Source organism: Acyrthosiphon pisum, chromosome A1 (genome assembly GCF_005508785.2).
Source record: "Acyrthosiphon pisum isolate AL4f chromosome A1, pea_aphid_22Mar2018_4r6ur, whole genome shotgun sequence".
Taxonomy (NCBI): Eukaryota; Metazoa; Arthropoda; class Insecta; order Hemiptera; family Aphididae; genus Acyrthosiphon; species Acyrthosiphon pisum.
This window is the reverse complement of record NC_042494.1, coordinates 110,197,000-110,215,489: the sequence shown is the minus strand read 5'-3', so window position 1 is coordinate 110,215,489 and position 18,490 is coordinate 110,197,000. Positions and strand designations below refer to the sequence as shown.

Here is an 18,490-nt window from a genome sequence, read left to right as displayed (position 1 = left end):
AATAAGATCGTGTCCAGGCCAAGGAAAGGGTGACCAAATTATTTATAAATGTTTCGGGATACCTATTTACATTAGTTTTAATACCTTGGAGCACATTTTACTCATAATAATTTATAGATATGCCATATGCATAAATTAAGAATAAATAAATAATTTGTTTTTTTAACAGTGAATATTTTAGTAAGATTGGTACCTATTTATGACACCAAGTAATTTAAGCTCTTGTATCCCATTATGACTATCATAACTTTGATAGTTATTATAATTTATAAAAGTCATTCAAATTCTATCAGCCAAAATCTATATATATAATTTTTAAGCAGACATTTAATACATGTTTAATACAATTATTAAGTTAACAAAAAATTGTTAGTATTTAAATAAATACCTAAAAATTTTTTATTTTTTTATTTAAGTAAGGTTTCAACTGTTGTTATTATCGCAGAAATACACAGATCTATTAAATGTTTACATGTTATCAATCAGTTCTCTGAAATTTCTCATAAATATCTTTAGATTTTAAATATTTTATAAGTTAATGAAACATTTTTTTTCTTTTAACAATGTTCCATAATTATACTACTCTGATTATTCAATATAAATATATTTGTCACTTTTACCATCTTTCATGAGATTAATTAACAATCATTGTATATTTATACATTAATATATATATATCAAAATTATCTTGGTTTATAAATAAAACAGAATAAATTACAATATTTGTTAAATATAACTTAACACAAAATAATATTATAATGTTTATGTAAAAATGTATGATCATTTTTTTTTTTATAATAATTTAATTTGAACAAAGTACATTCCATACAATAGTGAACTTGTTTTCAAGGCTTTTATATCTTGCTCAACAGGATTTAGTAAACTAGATAAAATTATGTACATTATAACACAAAAAAGCAAAAGCAATCAAGTTCCAGTTTATACCACATATTTCATAATAAATAAACAATATATATTTATTTAAATTAATCTAGAGGTACTTAGTTAATAATATTTATAAAAAGTCCTATTAATTAATTGTCTTAGGTTTTTTTTTTTGAATTGAAATACCTAATAAATTAAATTTGTAAAATCTTATATTATGTAGTAAATTAATGATACAATGATTTAATGTTTAAGATAATGTATAATGTAAATATAAAATGTATTTAAAAATTAATATAACATACAATAGTCATTGATTTAAAAAAAATATTTTTGTAAATTAAATTGTTTACATTGATTCTATCCATACAATTATAGGTACTTAAACTGGAATGTTATGTAAAATATACTACAGAGTACTAGTACTATGTATCCATATAACAGTTTATTGTAGTTGTGGAAAATAGTTAAATAGATAGTGCAAGTAGGTTAGTAGAACAACATAACAATTTACTACAATAGATAATAATTCATCTACCGAGTAATATTATATAAGGGGTTTTGATTTAAATTTGGAAATTTATCATTTGTTTTAAAATAACTTGAGTTGATATAACAAACATGATGATTTTATTTTTGTCAGTGATTTTAGATGTCTTTGAACAAAATTAGTTCATTAATTAGGTACGAGTTATTTAAGAATGTTGGTCAATTGTCAATTATGTCTTATAATGTGTAATTTTTAAAATTAATTATTAAATTCAACTAGATTGTGAATTCTTACAGGCGAAGGCCAGCAGTAATTAGGTATTAAGTTAATAGTGCAAATCAAACTATACAAAACTTATGTTGTAGTTCAATTTGTACTATAACATAAAATAAATATTTTTAAGGTTTTTAGATGATAGAAGATTTGTATTTGTTTTCATTGAAACATAGAATTTGCAATTTTAGTTTTGTTGACTTGTAACAAGGCTTGTTATTTAGTATACTGTATAACAGTATTTATATCATTTTCTTTAAACTATATTAAAATAAATTAAAATCGTTACCATTTTATCATTCATAAAAGTTGTAATCAATTTTAGTATTTTTGGATATGTTAAAACAATCTATATTTTTAAACCCTTCAAAATAACCAAATCTTACTAAAGAATGAAAGAATCTATGAAAGGTAATTATATTTAATTTATTGATGATGTTTATGCATCAACAGTTAACATTTCTAGGTGATATTAATTTGCATATTTTCAGTGTTTGATTAACTTACTTAATATTTGATTATGACAATAAAAACAATTATATTGTAGTAATAAAATAAAAAAGTTAATTGAGTGTTTAAATTAAAATGGCAACAAATATGCTAAAATATGTACTCATTTAATGTAAATTAATTTATATACAAATTTTGTATTTTAACTAGTACGCTATATGCATTAATTAGTCATATATGACTAATCCATTAGCTAATTACATTTAAATACAGAACATTATCTAATCAGTTGTTATTGTTTGTTATCAAACCATTTTATTTAAATGTAATAATGTAATGTTTTTAACATAGATACTTTTAGTTAGCTTTCATTATAATATATTTATGTAACAGTGTTTTTGTGCTAAATAAAATAACTATAGTCGGGAGAATGAAAAGTGGCCGCTGATACACGCGCTTCTGGTGGTGAATTGTTGATGGTTTCGCAAAATAAAGAGCACGTATTTTGAAATGTATTAGATATATATACAATTACCTTATACAAATGTATTAGAATAATGTTGGATACGAGTTTTAGAACCCCTGTTTTCGATGAAAACAAAAAGGTTGCTATCATATCGTCAGCGTCACTTTTCATTCTCCCGACTATAAAAGTATCTATGTAGGTACTTACTCTATATACCTTCACATTAGGTGTCAATAGGGTAGGCGTAATCAATAAACTGGCTTCAAAAATCCTATACCTACCTATTATATCTAGCTTAGAAATGTTATTAGGAGGTACCTATTATAAATGAAAGCTCAAAAGCCAAAAAGCTAAAATGACTTTATTATATATAGCTAGTTTTATGTTTCCATTAAAATATTTTTCATTGATAGGTAACTATTTTATTAAAAAAAAAAAACATACCATAAATAATTAAATTCCAAATTTTACCATCTAAAATAAAACACCAAATATAACATATTATACATAATCGTCATATTGTATTAACAGTTGATTTAAACGAGATTTAAATCAAAATTAAATACCTAGCAGTTTTACAATAAAACAACCTATCATTTATTCAAATTTTTTGGTTTCACCTATAACTTATAAGAATTATATTTATCAAACGATAAAAATAAATATTGTTAACTTCTTTAGGGTTAGAGTATTGGAGTATTTAACCTTCACCACTATGGACACATTTTCATACACACTTCGATTTCCTATAATACCTGTACCTATTAAATTGTTCATAATAAATAAAATGCTTACCGAACTATTCTGATTTGTACAATAAGTATGCAATCTTTCACCCATTCTTGACTGTACAATTATTTGAGCTGATTTCATAGTCATAAGTTTAGTTAGCTGTTCCATTTCTTGCCTTTCTTTCTCGGCTGACTCAGTTAATGTGCGTGTATCTACCATTTTTATTTTTTTACTAAGGGTCGATAAAATTAAAATTTAAAATTTAACCATAATCACTTATTTAACACCAATTTAATATAAAATTCACACATGGACAAACTGTTAATAACTTTGAACATCTTAACTGTCTTTGTCTTAAAACTATTATTTGCGTCACCGTTTTCTGCATCTTGCAATGATCTGAAACATTTAAATTTATATTAATATATTGAAATCTAATCTCATGATTATACATTTAAACAGCTAGCAGAGGCATATTTCCATTTTTTTTTTCTTTAAAGATATTTTTGACTTGAGAAATATAAATCTGAGGCCCACACAAATACCGGCCCACCAAGAAAGTTTCTGATTTCAATAAATATGCCAATTTTTTAACTGTTGTACATTTTATATAATGCTAACTTGCGCAATCAGTGTTACCTATATAAATACAATGCACTTAAACATAATTTTTAAAATAACCATAAACTCATTAGGCATCTGGCACAATCACAGCGTATTTTTAATCTTTTATAATTTAATTTAATTTTTGTTTGATATCATTGTATAGGTTAAAACACTAAAAAACAGGGACAAAGCAGATTGAAAGAAGTACCTAGGTAATTTCTATGATAACAAATTTGTTTTTGTACACATATACATTATCAATTTACATATTATTATACTTTTTATATGAAACACCTTTCGTTATTACTTATTACCAACAAGTACGTGTAGGTAGATATAATTTAAAAATAAATCATATTTATTGCAAAATCTTTAGGAAGTATAAAAAGTTGATTGATTATAATTTAATAGTATTGACGTAACAGCCAAGTTCAAAGAGAAGTTAATTAACCTCAAAGATTTATCTTAAATAAAATACAAATAAGCAGGTAGGTATATAAAATATTATAATTAGTATACATGTACCTATTCTTAACAAGTAAACAACAATCACGTTTAGGTATGTCATACCAATATAATATAGGTAAACTGACAAAGTTTATTTCATATCATTTTATACAAATAAAAATCTTTAAGCCTTAAGGCTGTTTTATAATTTTTTTAACAGGCAATTTAACTCTTTATTTGATAATTTTTTAATGATTTTAGAGGCAGGCTAAAGGTTTATAATTATTCTTAAGAGGCTATCAGCACACTATTTGTTTTCTCTCTCTGGCTCACACGAGCTCACAGCTAACCGAGACAAAATGCATTTACGCAAAATAATTTTTTCTATGTGTTTAATTAATCTTAGAGTAAAGTCACACATGACAAAAAAGATAGAGAATAATACTTTTGAGGGAATGACATATAGATTTGTCTAAATATTGTCTCAAAACAATTAAAACATCATTTACATTTTTTTATTTATTTTGAAAGTCAAATAATAATAAAATATAAAATCAATATGTCATTCCCTCAAAAATATTATTCTGTATCTTTTTTGTAACAGGTGACTTGACTCTAAACGCATAAATGCACACTCTCTAAACGCATAGAAAAAATGATTTTACGTAAATGCGTTTTGTCTATGTTGTGCGTGGGACAAAGAGAGAAAACGATTAGTGCACTAACACTCTTAACACTCAACTAAATGTACAATTTATAAATATATTTATATGAAAATTAGATACCAACCAACTTATTATATTTGATTAATCTGAATCAGTATAAATATATTAAAATTTATTGAATTGTATTCTAAAAGGTACCTATAAAATGTAGGGAATCATACATAATTAGGAATTAATATAACACTTTCATTATAGGTATAATTTAAACAACCCAGTAACATTTGTCAGTGCCGTAGCCAGAAAAAAATATTGGGTGGGCACTTAATTTTTTTTCTCTAGCCTTTGAAATGCTAGAATATCTAATTATGACCCCTTTGTTCATAAAGTGTATCTACTACTTGTTTTATGACTATATTATATTTATGTTAACAAGTATGGTACCTACATTGGCTACATTTTAATATAACAATGTATTAGTATTATTGTAAACCATAGGTTAATGTATTCATCAATATTATTATCATTATATCAAAATGTGTTGTAAACAAAACATTCCATTTTTGGTTCGAATATTATTAAAATTTACTTACAAAAATACAAGACTATATTAAAACTGTTGAAAGCTAGTAGTTTTTTTCGTGCAATTAGGTTAATAAGCGGAAAAAATGTACTTCCAAAAATCCAATTTTAATTTCGAAAAAAACATAACAATTTCTCTGCTTTTAGTGTGTTTTGTTGAAAGTGATTTTTTTTTTTAGTAATTCAAAATTAAAAGTGAATTTTGAAAAAAAAAAAAAAGGAAATTACTCTGGTACTATAATACTAATTAAACAATACTACAGATCATAGATCCATTTCCTACATAATCTAGAAAAGAGATTAAGGAATTCAAATATATGTTTTCAAAATTAAAATAGCCAAAAGGGCTTTTGGTACTGGGAGGATTTGTCTTCCACTTTTTGGGAGTTTTGTGGCACATGTAAGTTGAACATTTTTTTATCATAAAATATAATGACGTGACTGCCCGTATGTACTTTACTGGGGTTCAAGAATCTTAGCCTTCATTTATCTTAAATTGCATAAAGCGTTCGGGGAACTCGCACACACTAATGATCAGTCACTACACACATAGATATAGTACCGGGTATAGTACTAACGATGGATGTGCAATATTTCCTAAATCCGACCCCTTCAAAATGGTTCACTTCGACAGCCTTAACTTTTAATTTTTATCAAACATATAATATAATATAAAACAAGTGCCCCCAGTGCCCACCCCCTGGCTACGGCACTGACATTTGTAGATAAGTAGGTATACAGAGTGATTAATATTTCATGAACATTTGATTTTTATAAAAGTATGGTCTAGACTTATTTATTTTACCCTGGCAGTTTGATTTATCTATTTATCTATTTGTAAATACCTACCTACTTCATTGAAACAGATATTTATGCTAAAAACAAGATTAAAAATGAATCTAAAATACTATTTAGTACTCGATTTAGTATCATACTATTATTATTATTATTATTATTAATATTTATTCTCAGGGGTTAAAGAGAGCTCAGTCCCCCTACCTCAGATGGCGGTTAAAAAGCACCCCATTTAACAAATTAGGATTTTATACATTAGGTATACATAAAATTATAAATGGAATGCTTAAAACTATATGGAGACATTAGTCCCCTCTGGAATTTTTTTCCACTTTAACCGCTACCTATTCTTAGTCTCAAATAAGATACCTCTGGCAACGACTAATTTTTGTTAGGTTTGGTCGGACCACAACCATTAATTAAATTGGTTTTTGTCTTCAGCTTTCATTTCCGACAATTAGCCGCAACCATAAAATTACTTGCCCATGTTCACTAATAGTTATTAATTAATATAACTAACTACACTTAGAATTGGAATATAACAAAAACTCTCGCAAAAACCAATAGTAGCTACTTTTAAAATTATTCCCCAATTTAATTAGTATACTCTGTTCCATCTAAGAGTGAACCACTCGGCTGACCAAAACACGTTTTAAACGCGCATCCTCACCACAACCCGGACATCAGTGAGAGCGTTAGCACAGGCGCCCAACAAAAGACGACGGCCGGTGATGACTGTCTGCCAATCACAGAACGCATAGGCATATCGCATGAGGGGTCAGGCACAGTTCGGCAGCTCAGCGTGCGCAAAAGCAGTTCACTCTTAGATGGAACAGAGTATAGTAGGTTCAAATAGTTGTTCTTCACTATTGGATTTGATATTAATAATCTCAGCACTGAAATGTCTATTTAAATTTTAAACAAATAGTTAACCATCTTCTAGTAAATTTGCTCGTCTTATCACTCCGATCCACATGAAACACTTGAGTTAAGCATAAAAAATATCTGAACTCAACCATCAGATTTATATAACATAATTAAATATCAGATTACTATGTATGTAGACATATTACATTTTGGTCATAAACTAATAACTAATTAATGATTTTTCTTATCCGCTAACATTTTGTTATAAGTTTGACACTTTTTACATATTGTTATACTATTAGATATATATTTTCCAATTAAAACGTAAACAAAGTCGACTATGACTGATGGGTATATGTGTAAGTAATTAAATTTTTGAATAGATGGTTGGAATTCCATTGTCATAGTTACTTAATGACTGCACTTAATGACTTAATCATGTATTTTAATAACAGATTTGTATTAGTTAATTTTTCATATAATTTCGCATAATACTGAAGCTTATATCTAGATGTAAAATTTTAAGTTTGGTAGTTTTAGTAAGCACATATTATGATTTTTTAAGTTTATCTAATATTAAATATTTAACTAGGTATCATTATAAGTAATATACATTTTTACGGGATTTTTATAATTAATAATACATAATCCAGTAGTAGGTGTAGGGAAGTAAACAGTAGATATGGAAAAAGAATGAAGAAAGTTTGCATTGCCCCTCCAGCACTCATGTTTATCACGGTCAAGTAATTTTAGTAATTCCCATTACCTAACTTAATTATGACTTGAGTAAACATATAATATTCAATTTATACGTACCAAATGTTATTGATAAGAATAATTATTAGTAGAAAAAAAAACATTCAACATTTTCAAAAACAAAAATTTTGTAAGAAGGTACCTACACTATTCGTTCATCAAAAAAAATTTAAATGCAATGAATGAGTGTTAATAAATTTGTTCTTTCCTAACACTGTATTATACAGCAACAATATGATGGCAGATTCCATAATAATTTCCTATCTTACATTTTCATAAAATATCATTCATAGGTAAATGGTAGTTCCACCAGAAGTTGCAATAAACCTATTTTTTTTATTAAAAATTAGAAAACAATTACTGTACCTATTAGATATATTTGTGGTATCTAATCACTTAGGTATATTACTCTCCATTGCATACAATATACAACATTGTAGGCATGTATCATAAACCGAGTAATAAACCTAACATTTACAAGCTGCAAAACTTGTTCTATTTTATTTTTTGTGCAACCTACCTACTTATAAAAAATATTTATTTTCTCTGAACTAGACTACTAGTCAATAATTCCAGGAAAAATTGTTTATATTCTAGTTATTTTCTCAACTTATAGTTTAATAAATCTATTAATATTGGTTAACGGTTTCAGCCAAACATTTAAAGCGGCTAATCTACTCATTCCAAAATATACCCGTTACCTATTCCTGTTTAATAAGCATGTTGCGAGGCATGTTGTTTCTGGATTTATATCAAAAAAAGGTAGGTACCTCATAAAACTTGTTGCTTAGTTTTTGTTCTAGGTACCTATAAAATAAATGCGAGAATTAATGGTTCAATAGTTTAGTTGAAACTAATAATAAAATTAGAGATAACAATATGACTGGTACCATAAACAAAATAAAACTATATAGGTATCTATATATATAAAATAGTGTTAAAAGTACTACTTACTCAGAATTATTTCTTTATTTTACAGGTTTTGACTTTTTTCAGTTTATTAGCAAATTTATTTAAGTTTATTGCAAGTTCACATTTGGATATGAAACATAATTTTAAATTTATATAATATTCACCAGCATAAAATTATGTATTATGCATTCATACAAGGTCACAGCTGTGAAAATATGGTTACCTACCTATTTATATCATGAACAAGGTTATATACAGCTCAATATAGGTAGTTGTTAACTTGGTGATTAAATCACAATGGTTCACATTCGTTCTTTTAACTTAACTTCTGAAAGGACTTGGAAATATATCTCATATAGGTCTCATATATTTAATTTCAAAATAGGTAGATACCGAGATAGATACCTACAGTAAAAAATATATATGAAAAATCCAAATATGTACCTACACCTAAATTCTAGTCTTTTATTTTGATACTTTATTTAAAATCTATTAAGTAAAATAATTGTTTAGTTTATCAAAACTTACCTACCTATATTTTAATATGTTTATAAAGTATGCACCAAGAGGGCAGGGCTGGATTAAGAATTGAGATCCAAGGAGGACCTACCTATTATTGAGGAGTACACACATTATATTATTTAATATAGGTAAAATCATGTTTAGTTTAGACGTATAGGTAATTCCTGAATTGTTTTTGTAACTACCTACCTAACTATCTACAAAGTTATATCTTCCAAATTACATAGTTACATGTTTTTAGTTTTTTATTAGGTTAAGTTAGGTTAGGTTAGTTTTATATATTTTTATAAAAGGTAATATCTATATACTTTGAATAAGCATCACGTCATAAATCAAACTACCATCAACATAATAGAGATATAGGTAGGTGGGTAGGTATAGGTAGTTTAAGTACAACATTATAGGTACCTATAATATACATAACAAATTATATCATGATAAGTACACAAACGACTGACTTCTATATTATATTACCCATTTAACAAGCAGGTAAGTATTATAGACAACTTTAATAGGTACTATATAGATTACACCTATCTACCTAAATATCAAGAGCTAATATCAAATTAAAAAACTAATGATAGGTAGGATCAAAGTAGGTATTGTATTGTCATTCAACAGAAGTATGTAAGCACTAAGCAGTCATGAAATCAGCTGTGCTGTATTATGTATAGATTTTAAAAAATAATGCATTGAACACGACATGTTGTGCAATATAGATATTATCCAATAGAATTCAGGCATTATATTTTATGCCAATGTACCTATTGTAAACATTATACAACTGTGATTTTAACTAAATTACAATATTAAAACCTCGATTAAAACCTACCACTGAACTTATTAGTTACTCGGTACTCGGTAGAATTTACACTGCGATATTATTTCTCAATTTCTATAGAGACGATTAAAATGCAAAAAGCTAATATCGCAAACCTCCCCAATGCTGCATGGAATTGAGATATTTAATATTATAATCCCATAAATTGCTTATTTTAGTGTGAACCATTCACCAGACGTCCAGACTCCACACATGTGGGTAGGCAGCATCTGTGGGTCTTACATACAAGTCTACCTACCTACCATCTGTTAATTTCACAACGGGCCATTTCATCTCACACCATCGAGGTAGGTACGGATATTACTACAGTATTAGATACATTATGGGACGTGATATAAGGGTGGTACTCACTCGTCGACGTTTCGTACTTATTCTTGTAAGGTACGCCACCGAATCCGCAGAGGTACGACGATTGACTTTTTGGCGCCACGACTGTCGACGACACGCACGCAAACCATGTAGACGGCGGCCGAACGATCGAACGACAGCAGCCTGCTGCGGGACACTCGCGCGCGCGCTCGACGATACAAAATAACTTTTGGCGCTTGAACTCGAATTTGACCGCGAGTCGAACGAAAATAATATATTTTAACCGACGAAACGTCACTGCGGGCTGCGTACACTGATCATTATTACTACAGTGTAGTGTAATGTTTAATAACGAGTATACTGTGCATGTGGGTTTACGCGGTATCTTCGCTGAACGTCGGCGGTGCTCCGTACCTATTTCCGTATGAAATGAATAATAATATTATCTCGTATCCGTGTCGGATGTCGACGTCCCTCGCGTTATCACGCACACGATTATTATTCTCGCGACATTTAGGTGTGCACGCAGAGTTTCGGTTTTTATTTTAAGACGGTTTTAATAATAATAATAACTTATAATAGATAATAACATTCACGACGACAATGTACGCGCAGAAGGGCGACGGACGAGGTCTAGACGGTCGTGGAAAACATGCTCGTTTGCGCCATCGTCGTCGATACACGCGGATAACCAAAGTGCGCGCGTCTGTGGTGGGGGGTGTGTCGATGGTCGGCGACGTGACGACAACGGTGGTCGGTGGTGGCGGGATCGGGGAACCCTATTTTGTTGCCTGGGCGGGGGAAGGAGGCGAAAAAAAGGAGGAAAATAATAATAATAACAATAATGGTAATAGTGATAATAATAATAATAATAATAATATTGGCCAGCGCGACGGGCGGATCCGCAGCCGAGTGCGTGAGTCGTGACGTGGTGCATGCCATGCCGTCGAAATTCCGCGCGAGCCGCAGACGACCGCGTTCCTCCAATCGGTGGCCGTTACGTCACGCAGCAAAAATGTTTTCGCGCGTGGTGGTCAATGGTCTTCGGTCACGAACTCACGACGACCACTGCTTCGGCTTGCTTGTCGCTTGAGTTGTTGAGTTGTTGAGTTGTTGTACAGTGCTCACGACTCATGAGGCCAATCGGTATTCACTATTTCACTATTCTGCATTCAGTGCCCAGTGGTCACTAGATGGGTGCACCTGCACGACATAGTTCTATATAGTTGTAACTTGTAAGTTGTAGCACAGACATGAGACAAGTACAGTACTACAGGTAGTGCGTACAGTGTACACACATTAGTACATTACTCTATTAAAATACTTGTACCGCTATTTGTTATTACAATTATATTATAATGTTAATACATAAATATAATATATTATATTATTATGTATAGACTCAAGGCCCTATTGGTATTTATATTTTAGGCGCCTAGGGGCACTTATAAAATGGCACTCCTATTTAAGGTGCAAGGGAAGGGGGGGTCTAGTACTCTAGTGTTTAACAAATAAAAATTATAAATATATAAAAACTATACAAGTATAGCCTTACCTACTTGTAAAGTTCTAAATTGTATATTATTTAGTTTAATAAATTATAATAATATAATGATACAATTCATAATTTATTGTCGTGTGTATCTCATACCACTTGCAAATTGCAATAATAATGACAAATATATTTCCTTTATTTCCAAAAACCGAAAATATACCTAATAGGTACATTCATACAATAATACATAAAAAATTTAAAATTAAAATTCACATTATATTATGATTAAACAATTTGGCTAAACAAAATGTCGTAAAAATGTACTTCCTCCGAAACTCCACTTGAAGGGAACTGGCTACCTAGTGGCTTCTCCTAAATACTCGGTTAAGTGTAAAGTTTATTTACACTACGGAGAATAAATTGGCTCCCCCCTGAAATAACAATATAGTACACGTATTTTCCACAATTTTTTTTCGGTGTGATGTCTATATTTTATTGAAGATTTTTATTCCAACAAATAATAGGTACCTACCTACATTTTAAAAATAAAAATAAATATATTACTCAATGTCATTGTTCTATGGTGTCACTAACAAACGCTGAGTATCAGCAGTTGAGGTGCATTTTAAATAGGATAAAACATAAGATGCGAATTTTGATCGGCTATAAATTTATAAATAATAACCTAGACTAAGGGCCGGTTGCACAAAAAAAAATGTATTGATCCTATAACTTATTGGCTCTATAGGTTTTATCGGTTTGATAAAATATTTTATTGATAGATAAATATTAAAAATCGTTGCACAAATCATTTTTTATATATTATTATATTTTGAGCCACATACCATAATGGTTCAGAGTGGTTCAATTATTTAAGGTTATGGTTCATTAATATTTTGATAATATTGTTCTATGATAATATAAAGATGTTGATAACAGAAGATATTTGAAATTTGAATTTGATATCTCATTATTATGTTGATCATAGACCTTATACACCCTTATACGGGTGGGTGGTGCGGTCTACGCTACAGTGATATATATATATTATATACAGTAAAATACAGAGTATTGTATCATCTAATGCGCATGTGCGGTGTACGGTGTACTACCTTGATCAGCGCCGTCACGCTTGGACACTGGAACTACTACCACGTACCGTCTATTAGTATAAGGTCTATGATGTTGATAAGGTTTCATTAATTTTATTTTATTGAACCAATAAAACTTATTGGACCAAAATCGGGCCTATAAATGTATGGATCAATAGTGACTAATGGTCGATAACTTATTGGTTCAATAACTTTGTGCAACGTATTTTAATTTTTATCGATTCAATAACTCAACTTATTGGACCAATAACTATTTATTGAATCAATATAGTTTTGTGCAACCGGCCCTAACTGTTTTTGGAAAACTGTTTTAAAATATAACATGATCTACATTCTTCGTCTACTAAATAAATAATACAATATTATGATGGGGGTTTTTTCGGCGGTGACCGATATTGTCCTTAATTTCCTAAACACAGGCCTATGTGGCTATGTTAGTATTGTGTTTGTGTACCTTCGTTCGACGTCACTTGCGACCGAGCCTATTAGGATGTAAACAAAATACCCAGATAATGACGTTACAAGTTATAAACACATAACATGTCGTATTATAACTGGTTATGAGGCCCGGTCGCATGAGATAAATAATTTCTATATATTATTTTGGTAATGTATGTGTATACGTGTGTTGTAATAGTTGGCTGAATTATTTTATTCGGATTTCTGAGGGGTGGGGAGGCTGGCTGCCAAATTATTTTACACTTATTATATAGGAATACTATAGGTATTAAAGCCTCTATTTGCTCGCCAATGACGTCGTCATATCGTAATCGCCTTCATTCATCATTGCACTGTCTCAACTCTCAAGAGTCTCTGAGTCAAGACCATCATTAACTCTAGGTATACTACCTTTACTAATATTTTATATTATTCGTTGGTACGTGTTATAGTGTGTTATACAAGGATGATATAGTGATGTAGTGGTTAAAATATATTTATGATACAAATTACAAGTTATTAGTTAATAAACGTCATTTTTATTTTGTTTCAAAATTGGTATTAGTTATAAATAGTTGCAATAGTTTTTTATTAGACTGTTATAATAATTCATAAAATAAAATCCACTCGACGTAGTCATCGCTGTTTTTGTCGATTTTATAATTGGTTATTATTTCAGTAATAGTTATCGAGGCCTAGCTATAATAAAATTGTTATCGACGATAATTTTGTCGACTTGTCGTGCCATATAATTTAATATTTATTATTCGTACCTTCGGCAGTTTGCCGAAAGTCTCTTATCACAATAATTTTCCCAAAACAAAATACCAATATAAAAAAGGTTTTTGTTTGGTGAGGGGGGGGGGGTGGAAACTACGCCACTGGTTATAACATAACTAGAATATTTTGTCATATTGTTGGGCACCTACCCACTTACTTGTTGATTGGATGAACTGAAAAAAACTGATAAAATATGTAAGAAACATTGTTTTTGTTTGCGAATAAATAAATAATTATTTACCAATTATAGGTAAATTAATTATTTTCATTGTGGGCCAATTTACCACTTGTCAGTAGGCTAAAAGTGGGTCACTGTAATGGCTTGTGTTAAATTTGAATTCAATGATATAATATCATATTATATAAGATAAACGAATGTGAGCGAAGACGGTCAGTCAGCCTATATGATATTACTATTTTAGTGTATTACTAAGTATATTTATTAATGATATTATTGTAAATAAAGGAATTTATATACCCAGGGGCGGATTTACCCATAGGCCACCAAGGCATGTGCCTAGGGCGCAATTTTTTAGTTAATTTTTCATAATTTCATAATTTTATTTTCCAAAATTTATATTTTATATTAATTTTTTTTTGTATTCAATTTGCATGAAACTGGAGGATGGCTCACGTAGTCACGTCGCAGTAACGTTTTAATTCATAAACTATAATAACCATGTCGTTTGAGTTTAAACCTGCGACCGGAGCGCGCTGTGCCGCGCCGCCACCGCTAGAGGTTCGACATCGACACTCGACGAGGCAGTTGCCGACGTTGACAATGTTAATGCATGGGAGCCGGGAGGCGGTATTGGGGAAGCAGATTAACAAAACGCGCTCTGGTGGAAACAATTTGTACCTTCCGATTTGGGATGTATAGATATAGTTTTATGTTGGTTATTTTACTTTTTATAATAAATTAATTTTGCTATCGAAACTTTATACGCTTTTATAGCTAACTGTATACATTGGTAAGTATAATTTCTACTAATATTATCAAATACATTCAAATACACTTCACTTAAATAAGAATTTTTGCGAAATGTCGGGAAAATTCAAAATACATACAATCTCCCGACTCGAGTCCCGACTCCACGTAGGGGAAACCCGCCTAACCATCAGTACGATAGGCATCGACAGTGCTCCCAGTGTTAATCTGTCTTCCCAATACGGGTGTGCGGCGTAAACACATGCAATATTGTGAATGGCGCATGCGCAAAACGCCAGCCAAGGCAGTCAAATATACTGCCTCGGGCCGCCGGGTACATTGTGTATAGCCGCTCTACTACTTGTAGCTAGGTGGGGGACAGCTCACACAGTGCTTAGCGTCTAGCGAGTAATTTATTTGATATTAACTGGAATGATCCGCCTCACCCCGCACCACAATAAGTGCCCCGCGCCACCAAAACTAGTCTGTTCTTAGAATACTCGAACTAATTCTGGAAATCAGATGTCTTGATAAAGTAATTAATAATAATAAACGCTAGCACTGTCGCCCGTCTCCTGCATAGTGCATACCGCATAGTCATAGTGCATACTGCTCAGAATCGATTACGAGTATTTAGAGACTAGAGTGCTCACCACCAAATCATAGATCATTTTGCTACGGATAAATCAAAGCGCAAAATGATTTAATTATTGTACAAGTGTAAATGTACCTAGGAATGCAAAATTGTATAAATATTTATTCGTTTAGTTGGTTTGTATAAATATAATAATACCTAAATACAATTTTTATAGTTTTGTTTTATTTCATGGAACATAACTCCTCCCCTCACATGGGAGTACGCCAATGTACTGGGCGCTAGTGTTGTAATGCCTAGAGATTACGTGGAATCTTGGTTTAAATTTTCAATCCTTAGATATAAAAGTTGAACATTTTATGAATTTTTAACTACAAAATAGTTATTCAATTTTAAATTTGATAAATTTTGTCAAAATTCAATCTTTAAATGCTTATAAAAAAAATTGTGCCTATGTATTTTTAATATTTTTCAACTACTATTTTAACAATATATCAGGAGCCTTTTATTAAATGTTTACACTTTTTGACCCAACAGATAAAACTTTGTTGATATTTATAGAAAAAAAAACTAAAAAAATTGAAAACTTACAATGCCCGTAGACAGCAAAAAAGAGTCAAATTATTTTCAAAATTTTATCGTGTATAGAAAATGCTAATATAAACATTCAGTGGAATTTTCAAGTATCTACAGTCATTCGTTTTTTAATTACAACAAAATAAGAAAATTGTAACATGAGAAATCGAGTAAATATCAAATGTTGGAAAAATATGAATTTCAAACACTCATAAAAATTTAATTTGACTTGCTTGTACACATTTTTTTTTTGAAAAAGGTAGACAAACTTATGATGAATCTTGTATTACATTTTCAAATCTTAGATTTAAAAAGAAAATTTTTCATGAATTTCTAACTCAAAATAATTTGCAAATTTTCGTCATTTTTACGTATTTGTCAATATTTGAACTTTAGATGCTTATAAAAAAAAATTGTGACCACGGATTAATTTTTTTCATCCACCTTTGAAACAATATAATAGGGACCTTCTATTAAATTTTCAAGCTTTTTTAACCAACAAATAAAATGTTATTGATATTTATAGAAAAAAAAAATAAAAAAATGGAAACTAGAAATGTCAATAAACAGCTGAAAATAAGTCAAAATATTTGTAAAATGTTATGGTGTATAGAAAATGCTAATATAAACACTCAGTCAATATTTTATGTACCTACGGTCATTTGTTTTAGAAAACCAAAATCGATTTTCTCGAAAACAGATTTTGCGTAAAAATTCTCGTTTTTCCTTAATTTTTCTTTTGTTTTTCACGTTGCTTTTGAAAACTACTAAATTCTTACTGTTGACCCCCCAAAGTACCAACTAGATTCACTTTCCTATCAGAAAAGATACTGTTGAAGAAAATCCAAGCACTTTTACTGTCCTAAAAGGTGATTATTATAATATTATTGGCGATTGAAATTGATAAGATGTAATGAAGGTAATTTATTAAATAAGTCTGAATGTTTAAATAGTTATTTATTGAATTTCAAAATATGAACTAATAATATTAAAATGTATTGACAGGAGAAAAATCTAAGTACAGATTTTCCCTTGAGCGTGGAGAATTGCCAATTCAATTTATGGGCTGTCCATTTTTAATTAAACAGCACATTTATTTTGAATGTGTAAATGGACCTCACCACAAATCTAAAGACAATACAGATGTAATAACACTACTTTAATACATTTCTAAAATCAAATATCTTACTTAGAATTTAACATTATTTTTTTTACTTTTTTGGCGTTTATAGAATGATCATCCTACTCGTGTTAAAAAAAGATTTTCTCTAAATAGTACAAAAAAATTTAACTGCCCAGCAACTATGGTAGTTATAAAATTATTATATTTCCCTGATTTTATAATTGAAGAAAGCTCATCGTCTAATTGGAGATCTAAAAGACAGGTACCTAAAAAATAAAAATGAGAAATTAGTATAACTTACTATACTGAAACCTTTAGCCTATTTAAAACGTATTTTATTGAAGTACCTACAAGACATGTAATATTAGTTTGTAATTTACAGATGATAGAAAAGTTAAAAAATGAGTTGAAAGTAGAAAATGTACAAATAAATGCCAGAGAAAAATACTTACTACTTCTGTCACTTCCTTCAGTACACAATCATGCAATAGAAACATCTCTTTTAAATCCATATAATTCTGTGATAACAGTTAACGTCCAACTACGCTCCGCTTTGTTTTTGTACTAATAAATATCTCTACCTCTCTTTTATAAAATCGTGTGTAATTTTCTTTAATATAACATTCCGTGATTTAGTTACGTATCGTTTCAAAGTGTCTACTCAAAACCTTCCCCCTTTTTTGGGACCTTCTTATTGTCATCGCTGATACTGCTTTTCATGCATAGAGTAAAATAGAGTCTTACTCTATGTTTTCATGTGAGTAGTACTTTCTTATCATTTAGTGATAGTCGAAACCACGATTTAAGATACTATTTTAAATCGTGGTCGAAACGTATCTCCAATATAC

At 29.7% G+C, this 18,490-nt stretch overlaps 1 protein-coding gene across 3 annotated transcripts in view; it reads right to left on the bottom strand.

Annotated features, from left to right (window-relative positions):
- The window catches only part of LOC100573619 (autophagy-related protein 13 homolog), a 23,785-nt gene extending 12,493 nt beyond the window's left edge, over nucleotides 1-11,292 (bottom strand). The window contains exons 1-3 of one of the 3 annotated variants that reach the window (XM_003240700.4): nucleotides 10,638-11,292; nucleotides 3,606-3,695; nucleotides 3,360-3,528 (exon numbers count right to left, since the gene is read on the bottom strand). In XM_003240700.4, coding sequence (XP_003240748.1) covers nucleotides 3,360-3,528; nucleotides 3,606-3,634 — 198 coding nt within the window. In that variant the 5' untranslated portion in view covers nucleotides 3,635-3,695; nucleotides 10,638-11,292. Of the gene's footprint in view, nucleotides 1-3,359; nucleotides 3,529-3,605; nucleotides 3,696-8,712; nucleotides 8,883-10,637 lie in introns of those variants that run through there. The other 2 variants (XM_029488033.1, XM_029488034.1) reach the window with 2 other exon arrangements.
- Between the last annotated feature and the right edge of the window lie 7,198 nt (nucleotides 11,293-18,490).